Source organism: Heterodontus francisci, chromosome 1, assembly GCF_036365525.1.
Source record: "Heterodontus francisci isolate sHetFra1 chromosome 1, sHetFra1.hap1, whole genome shotgun sequence".
In the NCBI taxonomy this organism is placed as follows: domain Eukaryota; kingdom Metazoa; phylum Chordata; class Chondrichthyes; order Heterodontiformes; family Heterodontidae; genus Heterodontus; species Heterodontus francisci.
This window is the reverse complement of record NC_090371.1, coordinates 127796330-127821037: the sequence shown is the minus strand read 5'-3', so window position 1 is coordinate 127821037 and position 24708 is coordinate 127796330. Positions and strand designations below refer to the sequence as shown.

The window sequence follows — 24708 nt, the reverse complement described above, 5'->3', positions numbered from 1 at the left end:
TTGTTCTCCTTAGAGCAAAGGAGATTGAGGGGAGATTTAACAGAAGTGTACAAGATTATTGAAAGCTCAGATAAGTTAGACAAGGAAAAACTGTTCCCATTAACAAATGGTACAAGGACTAGAGGACACAGATTGAAAGTTTTGGGCTAAAGATGCAGGGGGAGTGTGAGGAAGCTTTTTTTTTTTTATAAACACAGCAGGTGGTAATGACCTGGAACTCGCTGCCCACAAGAGCGGTGGAAGCGAAGATGATCGCTGACTTCAAGAGGAAGTTAGATGGCTCCCCGGGAGAAATAGATTGCAGGGCTATGGGGTTCGGGACTGACTGCATAGCTCCATGAAGAGCTAGCATGGACTCAATGGACCAAATGGCCTCCTTCTGTGCCATAAATGATTCTATGACTCTACCTTGTAAACTAGATTTAGTTACACATAAAAGAAATGCATTCCCATCTCAGTTTGCATGGGAGAAAAATTAAAACAGACATAATTTGTCTTGCTGCATTTAAATCACACTTCTGAATAATCAAAATGCGCCAACAGTTTATACATAAACCCCAATTGGATTAGACATAGCAGAGAATTGATTGGAAATCAACAGCACAATCTTTCCCTGCTAAATAGTATGTTCCTTATAGTTAAAATTAAAATAGATTTATTCCCAGATGCAAGGACAATGCTTTACTTGTACCATGACTATACAATCCTTCATGCTGTATCTTGATTCACTTTCATAAATCTTTACATATTAACTAACCTCCTGCGTATATTTACCAACCTGCATGGCATGGATTTTCACAGTTATGCTGCCCACAAGTTAACAGTCGGCTACACAGCTGCTGACAGGACCACCCCTTAGCACTGCATCGTCGGGATATTGTTTTAGCCTTTTTACAATAACATGTTATGGAGACCATCTTTGGACAAGGTGGGCAAGGACCTAAATCAGAAACACAAATGCTTTTAGACTTATAGCCAAGTTTATTGAAGTTTTGTAAAACAGTCAGTCAATTCTAAATCACTTTACCGGGATGGCATAAAAGAAGACACTTGTGTCCACATAAAGGCTTGAATTCTTTGTCACAAACTTGTCCACAGGAATGAGGTACAAGCCATGGGTCTGGTGGGGGATCTTCAACCTTTCCACAATAACAGTAGTACCTTGTTGGAGTGAGAGACTGTTCATACTGATGCCTACATTTAGGACTAAACAGGAACAACAAAATAATTATTTTTCCAAGTACAAGCATACATAAAACATACTGAGAACCATTCAAATGTTATGTATTTCTTCTGGCACTGTATGCTTTTAAAATAAACTATTACCAGCATATTTTTGGAATAAAAATAGTTTTGCATTGCAGCACTCAATAATAATGGATACCACTGCAAGATTATTAGGAAAACAAGGTTATTCAGTTTTAAATATGCTAAAATTTTTTGCAAAGCACAAAAAAAACTGCTCGAGTACGAATTTAGACATTTCATAAGATTGTGGAAAAATATCTAATCAAGTGTTACCTACACAAATGAAAGCTAAAACAAAGGCCATTTCTCATCAAACAGATACGATCAGGTGAGGAGGGGTCACAAGGCTCCCCTCTTATAAATCAAAAGGGGTGTCTCAGTTTATTTGAACAAATGAGAAAACTAATTTCTTGTTTTTATTTCAGATTTCCAGCATCTGCAGTATTTTACTTTTATTAAATATACTGGTTTGCTGACATATACAGAAAAGATACCACAAAAACGCTCAAATTTTAAGCAAATTGCTGGATTTATTGTTCTGAAGTGTTTTCAGTCAACATTTTATTTCTGACCCAGCTGATTATACCTAAGCATAGATTAAAATTGAGTATCACATGTATAACCAGTGAATTTTTACATCATGGAGAACTAAAGAGGAAGATTTCAAAGCAGTTGAGAGAATGGGTTCGAAGAGATTTTTACATCGTTCAAGACATCCTTTTGCCATAATCAGTAATTATTAAGTGAATTAGATTTTAAGGGTGATGATGGGTCCATGTTATGGAAGAAACAGTGAAGACAAAGTGAAAAATACAGCTAGGTCTCACAGAATATCAAATTATTTCAGGTTATTTAGATTGGTTAACTACTTGACTGAGTTAGCCACCAATTCAAAAGATAAATTCTGATAAAATGAAATGAACATACAATATTAAAATAAAAGTCTTTCATTTGTGAGCAAAGATCTGTTGCTTACCACGGCCAGGGATGATCTTTTTTCCCAAAATCATCATCCAACACTGAGGATACAAGAAAAATGCTATCTTTTGCCCATTTTTGGATACATGGCATGTGAAAGATACAGTAACAACGGAAGCAACTCCAAATCTAAAGAGGAAAAAAAAATCTTAGGTGTATCATCATCATCTTGAAAAAGCCTGTATTTTTTCTTAAATTTCAGGTAACTGTGCTAAGTTAGTGTCCAATATATAGTTGTCATATTCTTTCAGCCAATGACCCAAAAATTCGAACTCCTTTATGATACTATTCTAAGATTTGCCCCGATTACCCTTTTTCCTGAGGAACTGTTCAGTTCAGTGAATGAGGTCATAAAAGCTAATACAATAGTTAATTCACAAAACCTGTGAGCCAAGTTGGTGATAAAGGGGGGGGGGGAAATAAAACAGAATATATAATTCTAGAAGATTTTTTTTTTTAATTCCACATCATTGCTCCCTTCTAGAATTTTAAGCAACCTACAATATTTCTAAATAAAACAGTACATACATGGCCTATTCCAATGCCTTTTTAATGTCAGTTGCGAGTTGGCCGCTAGGATGTGCACAAAGATTGGAGGAAACATCTAACCAGCATCCAACGCCTCTCCCAATATATAATTTAGATCAATAATTTGGCATGTGGGTAAATTCACAAGCATTAGCCTGAATCAATTCACTACATGGCATTCTGCATTCGAAAAGCAACACAAATTGAAAAGCAAGCTATTAACTATCATAATTTAAACGCATTAGGGAATTTTCATTTTTTTTTCTGTATTAAGCTCAAACTTGTATTTAAAATAGTGCATGTCTTACAATATATATTTAATTGTGAACATGAACTTGTGGTATAATATTTATTAGAACTTAAAAGATTATATATTGTTATGACCAAGGCGGGAGGAGTGCACTGTCTTTTCTAGTTCCACTTCTCCACAGGTCACAACATATATTTTCATGTTTACCCGGTTACCAGTACAGCCAATCATACACTTTTTTGTAATCCCAGAATAAAATACACCAACCAGGTTTCTTTAATAAACAAAATTATCAGTTTATTATAAAACAAGATTTAACCAATAACAAAACATTCACACAGATTGAAATATGAGCTTTCCCTTTTTAAATTGCCCAATTACACTCACTGAAAAAAAATACAGAAATTCTGTCCACATAGGTCTGTTACAGAAAAGACAAAAAAAGACTACTTTAGCCAGATACTTGTTAATTCTTGATGAAAAAAAGCCTGGTGTCCAGGTATACTGAGACAGGTCACTGGGATCGTTTCAGAAGCAGTTCGTTCTGGAGATGTTGAAAATTATTCTGGTAGGCTTTCCAGGAGCAATGTGGCAAGTGTTTTTCCGCCAGCACACACTTGAATTGCACAATTTTTCTCAGCTTCTTCAGAGCTATGCAGCACCAGGGAGTTTTGCTCTTCCACACTGGATTTTTGCAGGATTTCTTCAAAGAGGTAGTGAAGGTGGTGAGCTGGGCAGTTTCTTTATCTTTGGCAGGAAAACACCAACTGTCTTCAAACAGTTCACACCCCAACTAAACTGAAAACAATGTCCAAACCCCAAAAAGAGAGTTAACCTCCAGACCTCCATAAACCTTGACAGGTGGCTTCTCTGTAACCATTTTTCCACAAGTCACCAAGGTATCTGTTGTTTACTGGGCGCCAATCACAGGTGGTTTCCAAACATCTCAAGTGTCCTTTCAGTGAACTTGGTAAAAAAAAACACATTCATGGAATATTTTCAGTTTTAACACAAGTCCTCAATAAAAATATTTAAAAATGGATGCACTTTCGCAACAATAAACACCACAACTGTTAAATGTCTTTATAATTTGGCATTTTGTACAATGCTTGATCAGGTTATTAAATGGAAAACGCAAATTTCACAACAGACCCGAGCTAATACTCTATTAGATTCAACCTGAGGCAAATACACTTACTCTAAGATTTTTCACAAAACTTCAATACTCACAGCCTGATTCCTCTTCACAGAGGCAATGCAGATGAGGCACGTTTGAGCTCCTGACTGAAATGCTTCATTCAGATATTGCTTGGTACGTTCCAGTTCTCTGGAAGAATCTTTACCTATACAAAAACGATTAATCCATCGCATAAATATTTTTAGATTTTGCAATTGCAAGTCCAGTTGCTATAATGTTCCACTAAACTTCATATGGTAAATGCAAACTTTCCTCCAACTTAGTTAAATTCTCATTTTTAAATTCTTGAAAGATGCATGCACACTACAACTAGAATGTTCGCATAGAATAATTATGTTGCACATGAACATCAGCAGTTATAATGTAAATGCAGCCCGAATCCAACCAGGGACAAACCTGACACTGGAGCGAAGTGCAGCAACACTCTCTAGTGGAGAATGGACCTGACCTCTACTATGGAGTCAATTTGGGCATTAATTTTACACGACTCAAGTTTAAAGCCAGTGCAAAGTCAAAACCCACTTTGGACTGATGCTAAACTTTTTGCAAATGCACATATGTAATATTCCACTGGTGTAGATATCATAAATTTAGACTATTTTTCAGCTTAACTGCACAATTTTCCATCCACACCAATATATAGCTCTCTAATAGATAGGAGATAGGAAAGGGGCCTGATAAGGCACCGCTATGCTGAAACAGGCATGAAACAGGGCACCTACACTGTTTGGGATCTTTTTCTCACTGCTGCTCTCACATGCGTTCAAGTCTTCAGAAGAAGGAATCTTCCTCCACACAAGATTAGATGGCAGGTTGTTCAACCTTGCCCGTCTTAGAGCGAAGACCGAAGTACGGAAAGTCCTCATCAGGGAACTCCTCTTTGCTGACGATGCTACATTAACATCCCACACAGAAGAGTGTCTGCAGAGACTCATCGACAGGATTGCGGCTGCCTGCAACGAATTTGGCCTATCCACCAGCCTCAAGAAAACAAACATCATGGGACAGGACGTCAGAAATGTTCCATCAATATCGGCCACCACGCTCTGGAAGTGGTTCAAGAGTTCACCTACCTAGGTTCAACTATCACCAGTAACCTGTCTCTCGATGCAGAAATCAACAAGCGCATGGGAAAGGCGTCAGCTGCTATGTCTAGACTGGCCAAGAGGGTGTGGGAAAATGGCGCACTGACACGGAACACAAAAGTCCAAGTGCTTCAAAAGCCTGTGCCCTCAGTACCTTGCTCTACGGCAGTAAGGCCTGGACAACATATGTCAGCCAAGAGCGATGTCTCAACTCATTCCATCTTCACTGCCTCCGAAGAATCCTTGAAATCAGGTGGCAGGACCGTATCTCCAACGCAGAAGTCCTCGAGGTGGCCAACATCCCCAGCATATACACACTACTGAGTCAGCGGCACTTGAGATCGCTTGGCCATGTGAGCCGCATGGAAGATGGCAGGATCCCCAAGGACGCATTGTACAGCGAGCTCATCACTGGTATCAGATCCACTGGCCATCCATGTCTCCGCTTTAACGACGTTTGCAAACGCAACATGAAGTCCTGTGACATTGACCATGAGTTGTGGGAGTCAGTTGCCAGTGATCGCCGAGCTGGCGTTCAGCCATAAAGGCAGGGCTAAAGAGTGGCGAGTCGAAGAGACTTGGCAGTTGGCAGGAAATAAAACAGAAGTGTAAGGAGAGAGCCAACTGTGTAACAGTCCCAACAACCAATTTTATCTGCACGCCTGTGGAAGAGTCTGTCACTCTAGAATTGGCCTTTATAGCCACTCCAGGCGCTGCTCCACAAACCACTGACAACCTCTAGGAGCTTACCCATTGTCTTTCGAGACAAGGAGGCCCAAGAAGAGGAAAGATAGATAGGGGAGGTAGTTTGGCCCACCAGCTCAACCTACCGTACAACATCTCACCACTATGTGAATGACTCCAGAATTTGTGCATCTTCTACTTCATCCATATTATCATTCCAGATAATCAGTCTTGGCATGAAAAAATGCTTTGTGACATCAGCCCTGAACTTGCATTTTTCCCAGTGGGTACCTGAGCACTGTTATCGTTACTGTGTGATTTACTTGAAATAGGGTTCAGATTAATCTTTCTACTCCAGTTGGTATTTTATATATACCTCTACAATGTCTCCTTTCATTTGTCCTATTTCAAGGCTGTTTTTCTAAGCTGTACCAACAAGTCAGTCCACTGACACGAGGAATCACATAAATGAATGTAAGGAATCAGTCTTGTGGCCTTTCTCCATGCTCCTTCCAAAGTTTGGGTACTTTTGGTGACGAGAATGTAAAGCAATGTTCAAGGTGCAGCCTAACCAGAATATTAATACAACTTCAATATGACAATATCTGACTTGGGTTCTACAAATTTGGCAATATAGATCAACATTCTGTTTGCTTCGTTGACTGCTGTTCTGTAATGATTGGACACCAAAGTTGAGGCTACTATTATGTCAGAATTCTTTCAGCCTCTCCTCTGGCTAGTTTGACACATTCAATATGGCTTGTATTTTTCGCCAATGTGCAAGACCACGCATTCATCTACAGCCATTAATTTGCAAATATTATGTAGGTCATTCTGCTACTCCTTTAGCTGCTTCATCACTCTACTGCATCCTAATAATTTGCTATCTCATATAAATACATTGCAGGTCATCTACCTGATTAAGTATCACATTCCGTAGGTTAAAATGCATGACTAAATATGTTTCCAAATCTGAGATTTAGAAATTTAGTTAAGGTGCACTTGGTCCATTTGTTTCAAAATACCATTAGCAAAAATCGCACTCACAAAGTACATGAATTAAATTTTTAGGATGCATAATATTTCCAGCTAACATTAAGCAGCTTCACAACTGCTGTTTTGTATTTAGGTGTATTACACTTGCAACAAATTTACTTAAATTACAATGGATAATATTACCTATGTGACTAGAATATGTTGTAAATGTTGAGGCAACAATTTTCCCTTGCTGGCCCTCAAAATCCTCTTCATCTGAGGAAGAGTCCTCATCAGCAAACCTTTGGGCTACAGCCTGATTGGCCTTACAAATTTCTTCAAATTTTTTCAGTGATGACAGCTCTGTTAAAAACAGTTACATAAATATTACAATCAAATAAAATCAAAGCAACTGTATCAATCATATTAACTGTAAAATTTCTCAACATCTAATAATGCACTAAATGCAAGATAGACAACAGGCGATTTCTCAAACACATGCACAGTTTTTATAGCTACAGAAAAAGCAGAGACAGAGAGTAGAATTATGAAAAACATTATAACCTGAAGTAGAAAAACATATTCTGATGATGGGTCATCGAGCTGAAATGTTAACTATCTCTCTTCACAGATGCGGAGTAGTTCTAGCATTTTCTGTTTTCATTTTAGAAATACAGGCAACTGGAAAAGGCCACTTGACTCAAAGGTCCTGTCCTTTTTTAAATGGATCACAACCTTTGGGTCAGAACTACCCTACTTATTATGTGTAGCGGCATTAAATACACAATCCTTTTGAATGCATTTACAAGGTTGTTACACACTGAGCCTATTTTTTTCCTCTGTACTGCCACCCCCCCACCCATTTAAAAATCATACAGAAACAGAATCTTTGTAAGATTAATTTTAAAAAGTGTGCAATGAAGTAGCCACTATCAATACAATCTTCTCAGCTATAAACTATCAAATTTATACTTAAATGAAGGTACAGTCTCTCAAAACGATTCGTATTCTTGACTTCCGAGACTTTTGCACTTAATGCCATGACTGGTTTCCCTCAAGACATTTCCAACAAGAACACGTTGCAATATTTGGACCATTGCAACTGAGAGTTCCCCATCATTATCCTGTGAAACAGACACAACATCTGGCATCCGCACATACAGTTAAACATGGAAATCAGAAGTTGCTGTCAGTGATTCCCCGCTCCTCTACAGGGTGTGTCATTGAAGTCCCTGCAGACAGCAGTCTTTAGAAATCACTGGACTGATGAGAACTTCCACTTTTGCTCTCCAACATCTCTGTTAAAAAGCCTGTGCCCTGTACACCCAAATCTAAGTAATTTAATTATATCAAAAAATGCAGTGGTCTTAATACCAACCCCTGGGAAAACCCACTGCATACTTTCCTCCAGTCCAAAATACAACCAACCATTCACCACTACTCTGTTTCCTGTCAGGCAGCCAGCTTCATATCCATGCTGCCACAGTGCCTTTTATCTGTCATTTATTAGGCAGTTTTCCGGCAATTCCTACAGCACAGCTGGTACCAGACAGTATTTTTTTCCCCCTTTCCCTTGGACAATACTAGCAATGCTGAAAGAAGGGTCCTAAATTCTTGGGCAACTCGGGGTCTCCATACTATTTGTCTAGGCCTGCGTCCTGGACGGGACACTCCAGCTTCGTGGTTTACACTAGCACAACACAGGAAGTAACAGTTACAGTTTATAAGCTCTTGTTCAATTGAGGTAGACCATGAGCACCAGGGGTCAGTTCAGACAGTGAGAGATATCATCGCATTTGTTTGCATAACTACAGCTTGCCCTGAGCTGGGCAGTCCCCAGTCAGTTAGGTGCTGTCCCGCCATGGCCCGCTTACCTCAAATGAGTGCTTGGAGTGTCATCTCGACAGGGAGGTTGATAATTTATGCACCAGGAAAGACAAACTCAAAGACGATACCAGTCTTTCACATCGCAAGCTGGAACATAAGGACCATGCGTCCTGGCCTTACCGACAACCTTCTGCAGGTCAACGACGCAAGCAAGACAGCTGCAATCGACAAAGAACTTACAAGGCTCAATGTGGACATTTCTGTGCTGCAAGAAATTAGATTTGCTCACAGTGAATCCCCTTAAAGAGAAGCACTACACTTTCTTCTGGCAGGAGGAAGCCTAAGAGGCAACTGTGAGAATTCAGTGGGTTTTGCAGTAAAAACACTACTAGGATTGATTGAACCCCTCTCCCCAACAGAAGGCTCAAAGAGACTTCTTAATCTTCACTTGTCAACAAGCGTGGGCCCAGTTAACCTCACGTGCATCTATGCCCCAACACTCACCTCCAGCCTAGATGTCAAGGATTAGTTCTGAGAGACACTTGACATTCCCATCAGCAGAATGCCCAGCACCGAGGGACTGTACCTTCTAACGGACTTCAATGCAAGGCTGGGTAATGACCACACAGTTTGGCCAACAGGAATCGGCAAAATGAATGAAAATGGACAGAGGCTGCTGTAGCTATGCTGTTACCATGGACTCTGTGACAAACAGCTACTTCCAAACCAAGCCGTACCACAAGGTGCTCTGCAGACATCAGAGGTCACGCCCTGGCACCAGCTCATCACCAGACGTACCATCCTCAAGTGTCCTCATCACTTGTAGCTATCACAGCGCTGACTGTGACACTGACCACTCCCTGACATGTAGCAAGGTCAGACTACAGCCAAGGAAGTTACACTACTCCAAGAAGAAAGAGTCAACACTTGTCTTACCACTGACCCAGAAAAGACCCAAGAGTTTCTCAACATCCTCGATCGGGATCTTTCGGACAACGATGTCCGAAGCCAGAGCGCAGTGTCAAAATGGGATCATCAGCGTGCCATCTATAACTCTGCACTCACTGCATATGGGAAAAAAGATCGGAGGAATGGCGACTGGTTTGAGGCTTACTGGACCAAAATGGAGTCAGTTACTACAACAAAGAGGAAAGCCCTCATGAACTATAAGTAAGTCCCCAGCAAGCAAAACCAAGATGCTCTCAGAGCTGCCAGAATCAAATCTCAGCTGACTGCTCAGCATTGCACCAAACACTGGCTGAAACTTTGCAACAGCATACAATCTGCTGCAGTATCCGGGGATGCTAGAGGAACATATGAAGGAATTAAGAAAGCAATGGGCCCAGCAGCAACCAAATCAGCTCCCTTGAAGACAAGGGCAGGGGTAATCTTCACTGAACCTAGCAAGCAGATGTAAAGGTGGGTGCAGCATTACCTTAAACTCTATGCAACAGAGAACGTTGTCACTGAAGAAACCCTCAACGCCATTCCAGACTTTCCTGTCATGGAAGAGCTGGATAGCGAGCCTACCGCAGTAGAGCTCAACAAGACCACTGACCATCTCACCAGTGGTAAAGTTCCGTGAAATGATGGCATCCCACCTAAAATAATCACAATTGGAAAACCGGCACTGCTGCAGTATCTCCACGATCTCATGTCTCTCTGTTGGAAGGAAAGATCTGTGTCTCAAGACATGCTTGATACAGAGTCATCTTATACAGAAAAGGGGGGAAAATCACAGTGACTGCAACAATTACCAAGGCATCTCCTTGCTAAGTATTGTGAGGAAGGTCTTCGCTCGTGTTTCTCTGACCAGATTGCAGACCCTAGCATCCTGCATCAATCCCGAGTCTCAGTGCAGCTTCACAGCTGCCAGATCAACAGTTAATTTTCTCACTTTGGCAGTTACAGGAGAAGTGCAGCAAACAGTGCAGACCACTCTACATTGCCTTCACAGACCTCACCAAGGCCTTCGGTCTCATCAGCATGCTGCTGAAAACAGACTGCCCTCCTGGACATCATTTCTTCTTTCCACAAGAACATGCACAGTTCCGTCAGATACAATGGAGCAACATCAGATGCTTTCAAGATCAGCAGTGGGGTAAACAGCACTGCATCCTGGCCCCAACACCTGGCATATTTTTCTCCATGCTGCTTTCAGCGACTCAAATGAGGGTGTCTATCTGCATGCCGGAGCTGATGGCAAGCTACTCAACTTGGCAAGACCAAAGTACAGAAAGTCCGAGCCCGTGAGTTGCTGTTTGCTGATGGCTGCGCAGGCCTCCCATGCTGAAGCTCACTTGAAACAGCTTGTAAATAGGTTCTCCTCGGCCCGCTAGGTTCTCCTAGAGCTTGGACTGGCGATCAGCAACAGGAAGACCAAAATTATGTGCCAGGACGTACAGACTCCACCTTCCATCAACATTCTCACTTTGGAGGTTGTCAACAGCTTCACATACCTTGGATCAATCACCAGCAACCTGTCCCTTGATGCCAGAATCAGCACCTGTATTGCCAAGGTTGTATCTGTCATGTCAAAGTTGAGAATGCAAGTGTGGACTAACAGCAAACTAACTGAAAATACAAAGCTCCGCATATACCAGGCGTGTGTTCTCGGCATCCTCCTTTACAGTAGCGAAGCATGGACAACTTATGCAAGCCAAGAAATGCGTCTAAACAGCTTCCACCTCCGCTGCCTCAGACGAATATTGGGCATCTCCTGGCAGGACAGTACTGAATATGGAAATACACCAGCATGCAGGGATCCCCAGCAAGTTTGCCCTTGAATCAGCAGCAAGTCCATTGGTTCGTTCATGTCAGCCAAATGGATAACGGCCGCATTCCCAAAGATATGCTCTAGAGCAAGCTTGCTATCGGCACGAGACCAACAGGTCGCCCACATTTGCGATATAAGGATGTCTGCAAGCGAGGCCTCAAATTGAGTGGAATCAGAGTCAATGCATGGGAAATCCTTGCTGCTGACCGGAGGGCCTGGAGACAAGCAGTCAGGAAGGGCGTAGAAAAAGCAGAAGACAAAGGACACAGATAGCAGAAAAGAGAGCCAAGAAGAAACATCAGTCGACCAGGCCAACGTTATTCATCAGTGCCAGCTGCAGAAGGGACTGCCACTCACGAGTCAGCCACAACAGACGATGTTCAATTCAGAAGTGATGCACACCACGGGCGCAGTCCATCATCGCCCAAGACTGACGGATGCCATTCAGTCACTGCCCCTTTTATTCCATGGGCTTCAAATTTGCTGGCAAAGTTCATCAAACACCTTTTGGAAGTCCACAGAATAATTACAGTGCAGGAGGAGGCCATTCGGACCATTGTGTCTGCATTGGCTCTCTGAACGAGCAATTCCCTCAGTTTCATTCCCCTGCCTTCTTCCCACAACCCTGCACATTCTTCCCTTACATATAACTATCTAATTCCCTTTTGAATGCTTCAATTGAACCTGCCTCCACCACACTCCCAGGCAACGTATTCCAGACCTTAAGCACATGCTGTGTGAAAAAGTTTTTCCTCATGTCACTTTTGCTTCTTTTAGCAAATACTTGATATCTGTCCCCTCTTGCTCTCGATCCTATCATGAGTGAGAACAGTTTCTCTCCATCTACTCTGTCCAGACCCCTCATGATTTTGAATACTTCCATCAAATCACCTCTCAGCCTTCTCATCTCCAAGGAAAACAGTCCTAACTTCTCCAATCTAACTTCATAACTGAATTCCTCTTCCCTGGAACCATTCTCGTCAATCTTTTCCATACTCTCTCCAATGCCCTCACATCTTTACTCAAGTGCGGCCCAGAACTGGATGCAATACTCCAGCTGAGGCTGAACTAGTGTCTTATACAAGTTCAAAATAACTTCCTTGCTCTTGTACTCTATGCCCCCATTAATAAAGCCCAGAACACTGTATACTTTATTGACCGCTCTCTCAACCTGTCCTGCCACCTTCAATGACTTATGCACATATATACCCAGGTCCCTCTGCTCCTGCACCCCCTTTATTTTATATTGTCTCGCCATGTTCTCCCTACCAAAATGAATCACTTCACATTTCTCTACATTGAACTTCATCTGCCACCTGTCTGTCCATTCCACCAACTTGTCTATGTCCTTTGAAGTTCTACAATATCCTCCTCACAGTTCACAGTGCTTCCAAGTTTTGTATCATCTGCAAACTTTGAAATTGTGCCCTGTACACCAATGTCTAGGTCATTAATATATAAGGAAAAGCAATGGTCCCAACACTGATCCCTGGAGAACTCCCTACAAACCTTCCTCCAGCCCAAAAAACATCCATTAACTACTACTCTTTGTTTCCTGTCACTCAGCCAATGTTGTAACCATGTTGCTACTGTCCCTTTTATTCCATAAACTACAAGTTTGCTCACAAGTCTGTTGTGTAGCACTGTATCAAATGCTTTTTGAAAGTCCATGTACACCACATCAACAGCATTGCCCTCATCAACCCTCTGTTATCTCCTCAAAAAACTCCAGCAATTTAGTTAAACGTGATTTTCCCTGAAGAAATCCATACTGGCTTTCCTTAATTAACTCGCATTTGTCCACGTGACTACTGATTTTGTCTCGAGTTATTTTTTTTATTTTTTTTTTTAAGAAGTTTTCCCACCGCCAAAGTTAAACTGACTGGCCTGTAGTTTCTGGGCTTATCTTCACACCCTTTTTTGAACAACGGTGTAACGCTTGCAATTCTCCAGTCCTCTGGGCACCACCCAGAGTCTAAGGAAGACTGAAATATTATGGCCAGTGCCTCCACGATTTCCACCCTCACTTCTCTCAGTATCCTTGGATGCATCTCATCTGGCCCTGGTTCTTTATCCCCTTTAAGAAAGACAGCCTATCTAATACTTCGTCTTTATCAATTTTAAACCCCTCTAGTGTCTGACTTACCTCCTCTTTCAACGTTGCCAGAGCTGTATCTTCTTGCTTGGTAAAGATAGATGCAGAGTATTCATTTAATACCTCAGCTATGCCCTCCATGCGTAAATTGACTTTCTTGTCCATAATTGGCCCCACTCCTTCTTTTACCACCCTTCTACAATTTATATGCAGATAGAAAACTTTCGTATTCCTTTAACGCTAGCTGCCAGTCTCTTTTCATGCTGTCCTTTGCTTTTTCACTTCCCCTCTGGAACTTCTATATTCAACCATTCTCAATAGTATTTTCTACCTAGCATCTGTCATAAGCACACTTTTTCTTCTTTATCTAAATCTCTACCTCTTTTGCCATCCAGGGAGCTCTGGATTTGTTTCTCCTAATTTTCCCCTTCGAGGAAACATACCTCAAATGTACCCGAACTATCTCTTCTTTGAAGGTCGCCCATTATTCATCGACCAGTTCTCCTGCCAGCTTTTCACTCCAATTTATTCACTCCCCAGCTCCATTCTTACCCCGCTGAAGTTGGCCTTCCCCCAATTAATTATTCTTACCGTGGATTGCTCTTTATCCTTTGCCACAGTCAGCCTAAACCTTATGACACAATCATCACTATTGCCTCAATGCTCTCCTACTGATACTTGATCCACTTGGCCCACCTCATTCCCAAGAACCAGGTCTAGCAGTGCCTCCTTTCTCATTGGACTATCAGCACACTGTTCTAGAAAATTTTCCTGAACACATTCTAGAAACTTTTGCCCCTCACTGCCCTTTACACTACTATTATCCCAGTCTATGTTTGGATAATTAAAGTCCCCCATTATAACTACCCTATAATTTTTGCACCTCTCTAATTTCCTTGCAAATTTGTTCCTCCACACCCTTCCCACTAGCTGGTGGCCTATAGACAACACAGAGCAATGTAACTGCACCTTTTTTGCTCCTCAGCTCTCGCCAAATTGATTCTGTCCTCGACCCATCTAGGACATCCTTTTTCTCCAGCATTGCAATGCTCTCCTTAATCAATATGCCACCCTTCCCTGAACATCTTGTATTCAGGAATATTTAACACCCCGTCCTGCCCTTTATGAGCCAGGTCTCTGTTATAGCCACAACATCATATTGCTACATGGCAATCTGTGCCTGTACCTCACTAGTCTTACTAAATACTCTCCCTGCATTCACATACATGCACATTAACCCTGATTCAGACTTTATTACTTTCTCCCTTACTCCGATCCCACCTAATAACGTGCTATTCCCTACTCATGTTATCTATCCCCCCCCCAACATTCTGTACACCTTGGTATTCCTCTGACACTTGCTCCTGGTTTGCACACCAGACAAGTTACCAGTTTTGCATCTCTCCAATCTGAGCTCCCTCTCAGGTTCCCATCCCCGACAATTTCGTTTAAACCCTCCCCAACAGCACAAGCAAATCTCCCTGCACGGATATTCGTCTCAGTCCTGCTAAGATGCAACCCGTCCATCCTGAATTGATCCCACCTGCCCCAGAACTAGTCCCAATGTCTCAGAAATTTGATGCCCTCTCTCCTACACCAGTTCTCCAACCACATGTTCAATCGCTCAATTCTCCTATTCCTACGCTCAGTTGCACGTGGGATTGAAAGTAATCCTGAGATTACTGCTTTTGAGGTCTTGCTTTTTAATCTCCTTCCTCGCTCCCTAAATTTTGCTTTCAGGACCTCGTCCCCCTTCTTAGTCATAGAGTCAGAGAGATACAGCACTGAAATAGGCCCTTCGGCCCACCGAGTCTGTGCCGACCATCAACCACCCATTTATACTAATCACACATTAATCCCATATTCCCTACCACATCCCCACCTTCCCTCAATTCTCCTACCACTACGGTAAATTGGCAATTGTAAATTGCCCCATCAACCTGCAAGTCGTTGGCTGTGGGAGGAAACCGGAGCACCCGGCGGAAACCCACGCGGTCACAGGGAGAACTTGCAAACTCCACACAGGCAGTACCCAGAACCGAACCCGGGTCACTGGAGCTGTGAGGCTGCGGTGCTAACCACTGCGCCACCCCCAAGTCATCAGTACCACGACCTCTGGCTGTTCACCCTCCCCCAGAAGAATGTCCTGCAGCCGCTCCATGACATCCTTGACCCTGGCACCAGAGAAGCAACACACCATCCTGGAGTCACGTTTACTGCCACAGAAATGCCTATCTGCTCCCCTAACTGACAAATCCCCGATCACGATTGCTCTTCCACTCTTCTTCCTTCTCTCCTGTGCAGCTGAGCCGCCTGCAGTGCCACAAACTTGCCTCTGACTGCACTCCTCTGAGGAACCATCACCCTCACCAGTATCCAAAATGGAAAACCGATTAGTGAGTGAGATCATAACAGGGGACTCCTGCACTACCTGCCTGGTTCTCTTGGACTGCCTAGCGGTCACCCATTCCCTATCTGCCTACATGCTCCTAACCTGCAATGTGACCACCTCCCTAAACATACTATCCACGTAGTCCTCCGCCTTGCAGATGCACAACAGTGACTCCAGCCACCGCTCAAGTTCCGAAACCTGGAGCCCAAGCTTCTGCAGCCGGTGAAACTTCCTGCAGATGTGTCTGTCTAGGACACATGACATATCCATGACTTCCTACATGCCACAGTCTGTATATTCCACTCAGCAGAGCTGCCCTGCCATACCCTAACATTACAGACTATTTATTATAAGTAGAATAGCTTACCAGGTACTCACCAAACAGGTCCTTCCACTACACAGAAGCAAGAACCAAGGAAGATTTAAAAAGTAGAAAATGCAGCACCTCCACCCCCCTCCCCTTCACCGAACTCGCTACTCACCAAACTTGAATCTCCACACTCAGCTTGCAATCTGCACACTGGATACACATCATATACATATATATATATATACATACATACATATACACATATGTACACATAGCAACCACATTACCCTCATCCACCCTCTTTTACCTTCGCAAAAAAGTCAATTTAGTCAAACACAATTGATCTTGAACAAATCCATGCTATCTTTCCTTAACTAATCCAGACGTCTATTCTGCTATAAAACCCGAGCTTCTCCAGTCTATCCCCGTAGCTGTAATCCCTCATCCCTGAAATCATTCTAGCAGAAGCTGTTGAAAGAATAAGAATAAGATATTTTCAGTAAGAAAATATTTTTAAGAAAAACATTTGCAGCTATAGACAAAAAGTCAGTTAAAAAGACATGAGATGATTTGATAAAGGTATTCAAAATCATGAGGGGTCTGGACAGAGTAGAGAGAAACTGTTCCCAGTCGTGAAAGGATCGAGAAGGAGGAGGGCACAGATTTAAAGTATTTGGTAAAAGAAGCAAAAGTGAGGTGAGGAAAAACTTTTTCATGCAGTGAGTCGTTAAGGAATGTACTGCCTGAGAGCATAGTAGAGGCAAGTTCAACTGAAGCATTCAAAAGGGAATTAGACTAGTATATGAGAAAGCAGAATGTGCAAGGTTATGGGGAGAAGGTAGAGGAATGGAACTGAGTGAATTGCTCTTCCGGAGAGCCGGTGCAGACACGGTGCGCCGAATGGCCTCCTTCTGCTCTGCAACAATTCTGCGCTTCTGTCAGGCACCCTCTTCAAGATTTTTTTTGCACCTAATCATTTACCATTACTTGCAACGGGCTGACTCCTCGAGCTGCTGCTGGAGCTTCTTCCATTCGCGGGCCTGGCATCGCCGCCGCCAGTCTCAGCTTGTCCTCCGGGTCCAATCACTTGACTGCCGCCCGTTTTGCCTCTCCCGCGTCCACGGCCTGCCAGCTTCCATGCTGGTTCCATCCCTTCCTCCTCCAAGATCCTGCGCCGCTAAAAAAGCAAACCGACTGCAACCGGCCCCTGCCTACCCATCCAGCTGGACTCAGTTTCACCCACAACCAAGCAACAGGAACCTCACTGCGCATGCCTCACACAGACACGAGGTATGAAACCACCAGGCATGCGCACTGGAAACAGTTGGCCAATGGGAATTGTTGTTTACCTCACTAGTTACGCAACGTGAATCTAATAGGCATGCGCATTGGAACCAGGTGCCCTCTGGGAATTGTAGTTGATCTTAGGAGTGATGCGGCGTTGACCCGTACCGATTCTAATATTTCTGTGGAAGACAACTTATATTTACAAAGTGGCTTTCACTGAATACAATTCCAAGGCCCTTAACAGGAGCAATATAGAATAAAATTTGACATCGCTGGGGGGTTCCGCTGGGAGTTGACTGCCCTGAAGCCATTCGTGCCGGCAATTACAGAAGCACAAACCAGAATGGAGCTGGATGGGTGTCACGTGACTCCCAGGCCACTGTGGCCTCCTGCTAATTGGACAATCATGGCCTCTTGCCAGCTCTTGAACTTTTCATTGAAAATTGTCCACGAGACATTGATCATCTCAATTTCTCTGCCCCCCCTCCCCCCCTCTGAACTTGCTGCACTTCGTACTCTCAGGTCTAACCCTGACATTGTCATCAAACCTGCAGACAAGGGTGGTGCTGTTGTTGTATGGCGTACCAACCACTACCTTATAGAGGCCCAACTCTCAAGCACTTCTTCCGACTTCCCCCTAGACCATGACCCCACAACCGAACATCAAGCAACTGTCGACAGGACTATCATTGACCTCATCTCCTCTGGAGATCTTCCCTCGACAGCTTCCAACCTCATAGTCCCACAACCCCAGACACCCCGCTTCTACCTCCTTCCCAAAATCCTCAAACAGGACTGTCCCGGCAGACCCATTGTTTCAGCCTGTTCCTGCCCCACTGAACTTATTTCTTCCTATCTTGACTCTATCTTTTCTCTGCTGGTCCAGTCTCTTCCCACCTACATCCGTGACTCTTCTGACACCCTACGTCATTTTGACAATTTCCAGTTTCCTGGCCCCAACTGTTTCCTCTTCACTATGGACGTGCAATCTCTCTACACCTCCATCCCCCACCAGGACGGTCTGAGGGCTCTCCGCTTCTTCCTTGAGCAGAGGCCCAACCAGTTCCCATCTACCGCCACCCTCCTCCGCCTGTCTGAGCTTATTCTCACATTGAACAACTTCTCCTTCAACTCCACTCACTTCCTTGAAGTAAAAGGCGTTGCTATGGGTACCCGCATGGGCCCTAGTTATGCCTGTCTTTTTGTGGGATATGTCGAACATTCCTTGTTCCAGTCCTACTCAGCCCCCTCCCCAACTCTTTTTGGTTTGATGACTGTATTGGTGCTGTTTCTTGATCCCGCCCCGAACTGGAAAATTTTATCAACTTTGCTTCTAATTTCCACCCTGCTCTCACCTTTACATGGTCCATCTCCGACACTTCCCTTCTCTTCCTCGACTTCTCTGTCTCCATCTCTGAGGATAGGCTGTCTACTAATAGAGTCATAGAGTCATACAGCATAGAAACCTGCCCTTCGGCCCACCGCGTCCATGCCGACCATAATGCCGATCAATACTAATCCCACCTGCCTGCGTTAATTCCATATTCCTCTATGCCTTGCTCATTCAAGTACCTGTCCAGATGCCTCTTAAATGTCGCTACTGTTCCTGCCTCCACCACCTCCTCAGGCAGCTCATTCCAGATACCCAGTATTCTATGTGTGAAAAATTTACCCCTTTGATCCCCTTTAAACCTCCTCCCTCTCACCTTAAATCTATGCCCTCTAGTTTTAGTCACCTCTACCATGGGAAACAGACTCTGGCTATCTACCCTATCTGTGCCTCTCATAATTTTACATACCTTTATCATGTCCCCTCTCAGCCTCCTTTACTCCAGGGAAAACAGACCCAGCCTATCCAATCTCTGTTTATAACTCAAGCCCTCCAAACCAGGCAACATCCTTGTGAATCTTTTCTGCACCCTCTCTAGCTTAATCACATCTTTCCTGTAGTGCGGCGACCAGAACTGCACACAGTACTCCAAATGCGGCCTAACCAACGTTATGTACAACTGTAACATGACGTCCCAACTCTTCTTCACCACCCTGTCTACCTGTGTTGCCACTTTCAGGGAACTATTTACTTGCACCCCAAGGTCTCTCTGCTCAACAACACTCCCCAGGGCCCTGCCATTCACTGTATACGTCCTGCCCTGGTTTAACTTCCCAAAATGCATTACTTCGCACTTGTCTGCGTTAAATTCCATTTGCCACTCCCTTGCCCACTTTACCAGTTGATCTATATCCTGTTGTAACCTTAGACAACCTTCTTCACTGTCCACTATACCACCAATTTTGGTGTCATCTGCAAACTTACTAATCATGCCCCTTACATTCACATCCAAGTCATTAATATATATGACAAACAACAGAGGGCCCAGCACCAATCCCTGCGGCACACCTCTGGTCACCGGCCTCCAATCTGAAAAACAACCCTCCACTACCACCCTCTGCCTCCTATCACCAAGCCAATTTTGTATCCAATTTGCTAGCTCACCCTGGATCCCATGTGTTCGAACCTTCTGGACCAGCCTACCATGCGGCACCTTGTCAAAGGCTTTGCTAAAGTCCATGTAGACAACGTCCATCGCCCTGCCCTTGTCAATCCCCTTGGCCACCTCCCCGAAAAACTCAATCAAATTCGTGAGACATGATTTCCCACGCACAAAGCCATGCTGACTATCCCTAATCAGACCATGCCTTTCCAGATGCATATAAACCCTGTCTCTCAGAATCCCTTCCAATAACTTTCCCACCACTGATGTAAGGCGCACCAACCTGTAGTTCCCTGGCTTATCCCTGCTGCCCTTCTTAAATAAAGGCACAACATTAGCTATCCTCCAGTCTTCCAGTACCTCACCTGTGGCTAACGATGATACAAAAATCTATGCCAGGGCTCCAGCAATCTTCTCCCTTGCTTCCCATAGCATCCTAGGATACACCTGGTCAGGCCCTGGGGATTTATCCATCTTAATGCGCTTCAAAACCTCCAACACCTCCTCCTTTGTAATGTTGATATGCTCCAGGATATCACTGTTCCCTGCCTTGAACTCACTAGCTTCCATGACTTTCTCCACGGTAAATACGCACGAGAAATATTAATTTAAGACCTCGCCCATTTCCTGTGGCTCCACACATAGATTACCACAATGATCCTTAAGGGGACCTACTCTCTCCCTAGCTACCCTTTTACTCTTAATAGACTTATAGAATCTTTTAGGATTCTCCTTTATCTTATCTGCCAGGGAAATCTCATGGCCCCTTTTCGCCCTCCTAATTTCCTCCTTAAGTGTAGTCCTTCATCCCCTGTACTCCTCGAGGGACTCGCTTGATCCCAGCTGCCTATACCTGACATATGCCTCCTCTTTGTCCTGACCAGACCCTCAATATCCTTCGTCAACCAAGGTTCCCGAAGCTTGCCAGCCTTGCCCTTCCATCTAACAGGAACATGCCAGCCCTGAACTCTTCCTATCTCACTTTTAAAAGCCTCCCATTTGCCAGATGTCCCTTTACCTGTAAACAGCCTCTCCCATTCAACTTTTGAGAGTTCCTGTCTGATGCCATCGAAATTAGCCTTCCCCCAATTTAGGACTTCAACCCGAGGACCAGTCCTAACCTTTCCCATAACTATCTTGAAGCTAATAGAGTTATGGTCACTGGTCCCAAAGTGCTCCCCCACTGACACATCAACCACCTGCCCATCCTCATTTCCCAAGAGGAGGTCTCTAGTAGGGCCAGCCACATACTGCTTCAGAAAACTATCCTGGACATACTTAACAAATTCTTCCCCATCTGATCCCTTAGCACTAAGGCAGTCCCAGTCAATTTAGGGAAGTTAAAATCACCTAATATTACAACCCTAGAATTCCTACACCTATCTGTGACTTCCCTACATATCTGCTCCTCCACTTCCCTCTTACTATTGGGGGGCCTGTAGTATAATCCCATCAAAGTGATCACCCCTTTCTCATTTCTAAGTTCTACCCATATGGCCTCGCTGGACATTTCCCCAGGGATATGCTCTCTAAGTACTGCCGTGATGTCCTCCCTAATCAATAGTGCAACTCCCCCTGTTCTCTTACCTCCACCTTTGTCACGCCAGAAAGATCTGTACCCCGGAACATTGAGCTGCCAGTCCTGCCCATGCCTCAACCGCGTTTCCGTAATAACTAAAATATCACAATCCCATGTACCGATCCATGCTCTGAGTTCACCTGCCTTACCTGTAAGGCTTCTTGCATTAAAATAAATGCAGTTTAGCCTACCAGACCTTCCACGCACCCTGTCCTGCCCCTGCCCGGCCTGCCTACTGGATGTGCTTGCTTTAACCTCTACATTTCCCTCAGCTATCTCATCTGAGAGACTACTACTTTGGGTTCCACCCCCTTGCAAGACGAGTTTAAACCCTCCCGAGTAGTACTAGCAAACCTCCCCGAAAGGATATTGGTCCCCCTCCAGTTTAAATGCAACCTGTCCTTCTTGTACAGGTCACCTCTGCACCAGAAGAGATCCCAATGATCCAAGTAGCTGAAGCCCTCCCGCCTACACGAGCTCTTCAGCCATGCATTCATTTGCCTAATCCTCCTATTCCTACCCTCACTAGCACGTGGCACAGGGAGTAATCCTGAGATTACAACCCTAGATGTCCTGATTTTTAACCTTCTGCCTAACTCTCTATTTTCACTTTGCAGGACCTCATCTCTCTTCCTGTCTATGTCGTTAGTACCAATATGGATCACGACCTCTGGCTGCTCACCTTCCCCTTTCAGAATGTACTGCAGCCTCTCTGAGACATCCTTGACCCTAGCACCAGGGAGGCAACATACCATCCTGGAGTCTCGTTTGTGGCCACAGAAATGCCTATCTGCACCCCTTATGATAGAATCCCCTATCACTATAGCTCTTCCAACACTTTTCCTCCCCTGCTATGCAGCAGAGCCCTCCATGGTGCCACGAACTTGGCAGTTGCTGCTTTCCCCTGGGAGGTCATCCCCCCCAATAGTATCCAAAGCGGTATATCTGTTTGAGAGGGGGATGGCCACAGGGGACTCCTGCACTACCTGCCTGCGCCTACTACTCCGTCTGGTGGTCACCCATCTCTTTTCTACCTGTGCAGCCATTACCTGCAGTGTGACCACCTCACTAAACGTGCTATCCATGACTTCCTCAGCATCGCGGATGCTCCACAGTGAATCCACCTGCAGCTCCAGCTCCATAATGCGGGTAGCCAGTAGCTGCAGCTGGATACACTTCCTGCACACATGTCATCAGGGACACTCATTATAAGGGACACATCATTATATTCAATATAAGCCCACCGACTTCCACAGCTACCTCGACTACACTTCTTCACACCCTGCCTCCTGTAAGGACTCCATTCCATTCTCCCAGTTTCTCCATCTCCGACGCATCTGCTCTGATGATGCTACCTTCCATGACAGCACTTCTGATATGTCTTCCTTTTTCCTCAACCGAGGATTCCCCTCCACTGTGGTTGACAGGGCCCTCAATTGTGTCCGGCCCATTTCCCACATCTCTACCTTCACCCCTTCCCCTCCCTCCCAGAACCGTGACATGGTTCCCCTTGCCCTCACTTTCCACCCCATCGGCCTCCATATCCAAAGGATCATCCTCCGCCATTTCCGCCACCTCCAGCGTGATGCCACCACCAAAGGCATCTTCCCCTCCCTTCCCCTGTTAGCATTCCAAAGGGATTGTTCCCTCCGCGACACCCTGGTCCACTCCTCCATTACCCCCACCATCTCATCCCCTTCCCACGGCACCTTCCCCTGCAATAGCAGGAGGTGTAATACCTGCCCATTTACCTCACTATCCCAGGCCCCAAACACTCCTTTCAGGTGAAGCAGCGATTTACTTGTACTTCTTTCAATGTAGTATACTGTATTTGCTGCTCACAATGTGGTCTCCTCTACATTGGGGAGACCAAATGCAGACTGGGTGACCACTTTGCGGAACACCTCCACTCAGTCCGAAAGCAGGACCCTGAGCTTCCGGTTGCTTGCCATTTCAACACTCTCCCCTGCTCTCATGCTCACATCTCTGTCCTGGGATTGCTGCAGTATTCCAGTGAACATCAACGCAAGCTCGAGGAACAGCTTCTCATTTACCGATTAGGCACACTACAGCCTGCTGGACTGAACATTGAGTTCAATAATTTCGGAGCATGACGGGCCCCCCATTTTACTTTTATCTTTAGTTATTTTTTTTTTTTTTTTTTGTGCTTATTTTATTTTAGTTTGTTCAGTTTGTTTCTACTGTGCCTACCCACTATTTTTCTCATGTTCGTGCTTGTGGCTGTTCAGTTTTCAGTCTATTAACACCCTATCTGTACTAATGCTTTGTCTTTCAGCACACCATTAACATATTGTTTGCCTTTGCTCCATGACCTTCTGGTCAGCTATTCCGTGACCTTGCCCTATCCTTTTGTTATCTCTTGCCCCACCCCCGCTTTACTTGCTTAAAATCCTTAACATTTCAAATATCTGCCAGTTCTGAAGAAGGGTCACTGACCTGAAACGTTAACTCTGCTTCTCTCTCCACAGATGCTGCCAGACTTGCTGAGTTTTTCCAGCACTTTCTGTTTTTATTTCAGATTTCCAGCATCCACACTATTTTGCTTTTATTTTAATGGTAAAGTAGAATCCAGCTCTCCTGGTTCCTCTGATTCTCAACAATTACTGTACTCCCCATGGAGGAGAGTCCGATACCAGTGATAGGCCAGGCAGGAGCAGGAGAATAAACTAGTCGCAGTATTCAATTTGGCAGAGGAAGTCAAGGAGGACTAGGTGAATTGCTCATTCAGAGAGCCGGTGCAGACACAATGGGCCGAATGCCAAGTTGTCTTGGCTGTTATTGTCGATTTTAACCATGGTGCTGTGGGAAACTAGATTGAAGAGTTCAAACAGTGAGTGGTGACCACATGTCTGGCCATGATGTGCTTTTGAAGTTCTTGATGACAAAGGTGGTTTGGGGAAATACCATTAATACACAGTTCTGTGTACTGAAGACTAGAAGGTCATGTAGTGGCACATGATCTTTTCCCCTCTCCTCTGGCCCT

At 44.3% G+C, this 24708-nt stretch overlaps 1 protein-coding gene across 5 annotated transcripts in view; it reads right to left on the bottom strand.

Moving 5' to 3' along the window:
* The window catches only part of nfxl1 (nuclear transcription factor, X-box binding-like 1), a 227948-nt gene extending 210328 nt beyond the window's left edge, over nucleotides 1–17620 (bottom strand). For all 5 annotated transcript variants that reach the window (XR_010975412.1, XM_068035931.1, XM_068035921.1 and 2 more), the window contains exons 1-6: nucleotides 17328–17620; nucleotides 7151–7309; nucleotides 4235–4347; nucleotides 2225–2355; nucleotides 1028–1206; nucleotides 779–940 (exon numbers count right to left, since the gene is read on the bottom strand). Coding sequence is in view for 4 of the 5 variants with exons in the window: in XM_068035931.1 (XP_067892032.1) it covers nucleotides 779–940; nucleotides 1028–1206; nucleotides 2225–2355; nucleotides 4235–4347; nucleotides 7151–7309; nucleotides 17328–17496 (913 nt within the window). In the remaining variant the exon portion in view is untranslated. The remainder of the gene's footprint in view (nucleotides 1–778; nucleotides 941–1027; nucleotides 1207–2224; nucleotides 2356–4234; nucleotides 4348–7150; nucleotides 7310–17327) is intronic.
* Between the last annotated feature and the right edge of the window lie 7088 nt (nucleotides 17621–24708).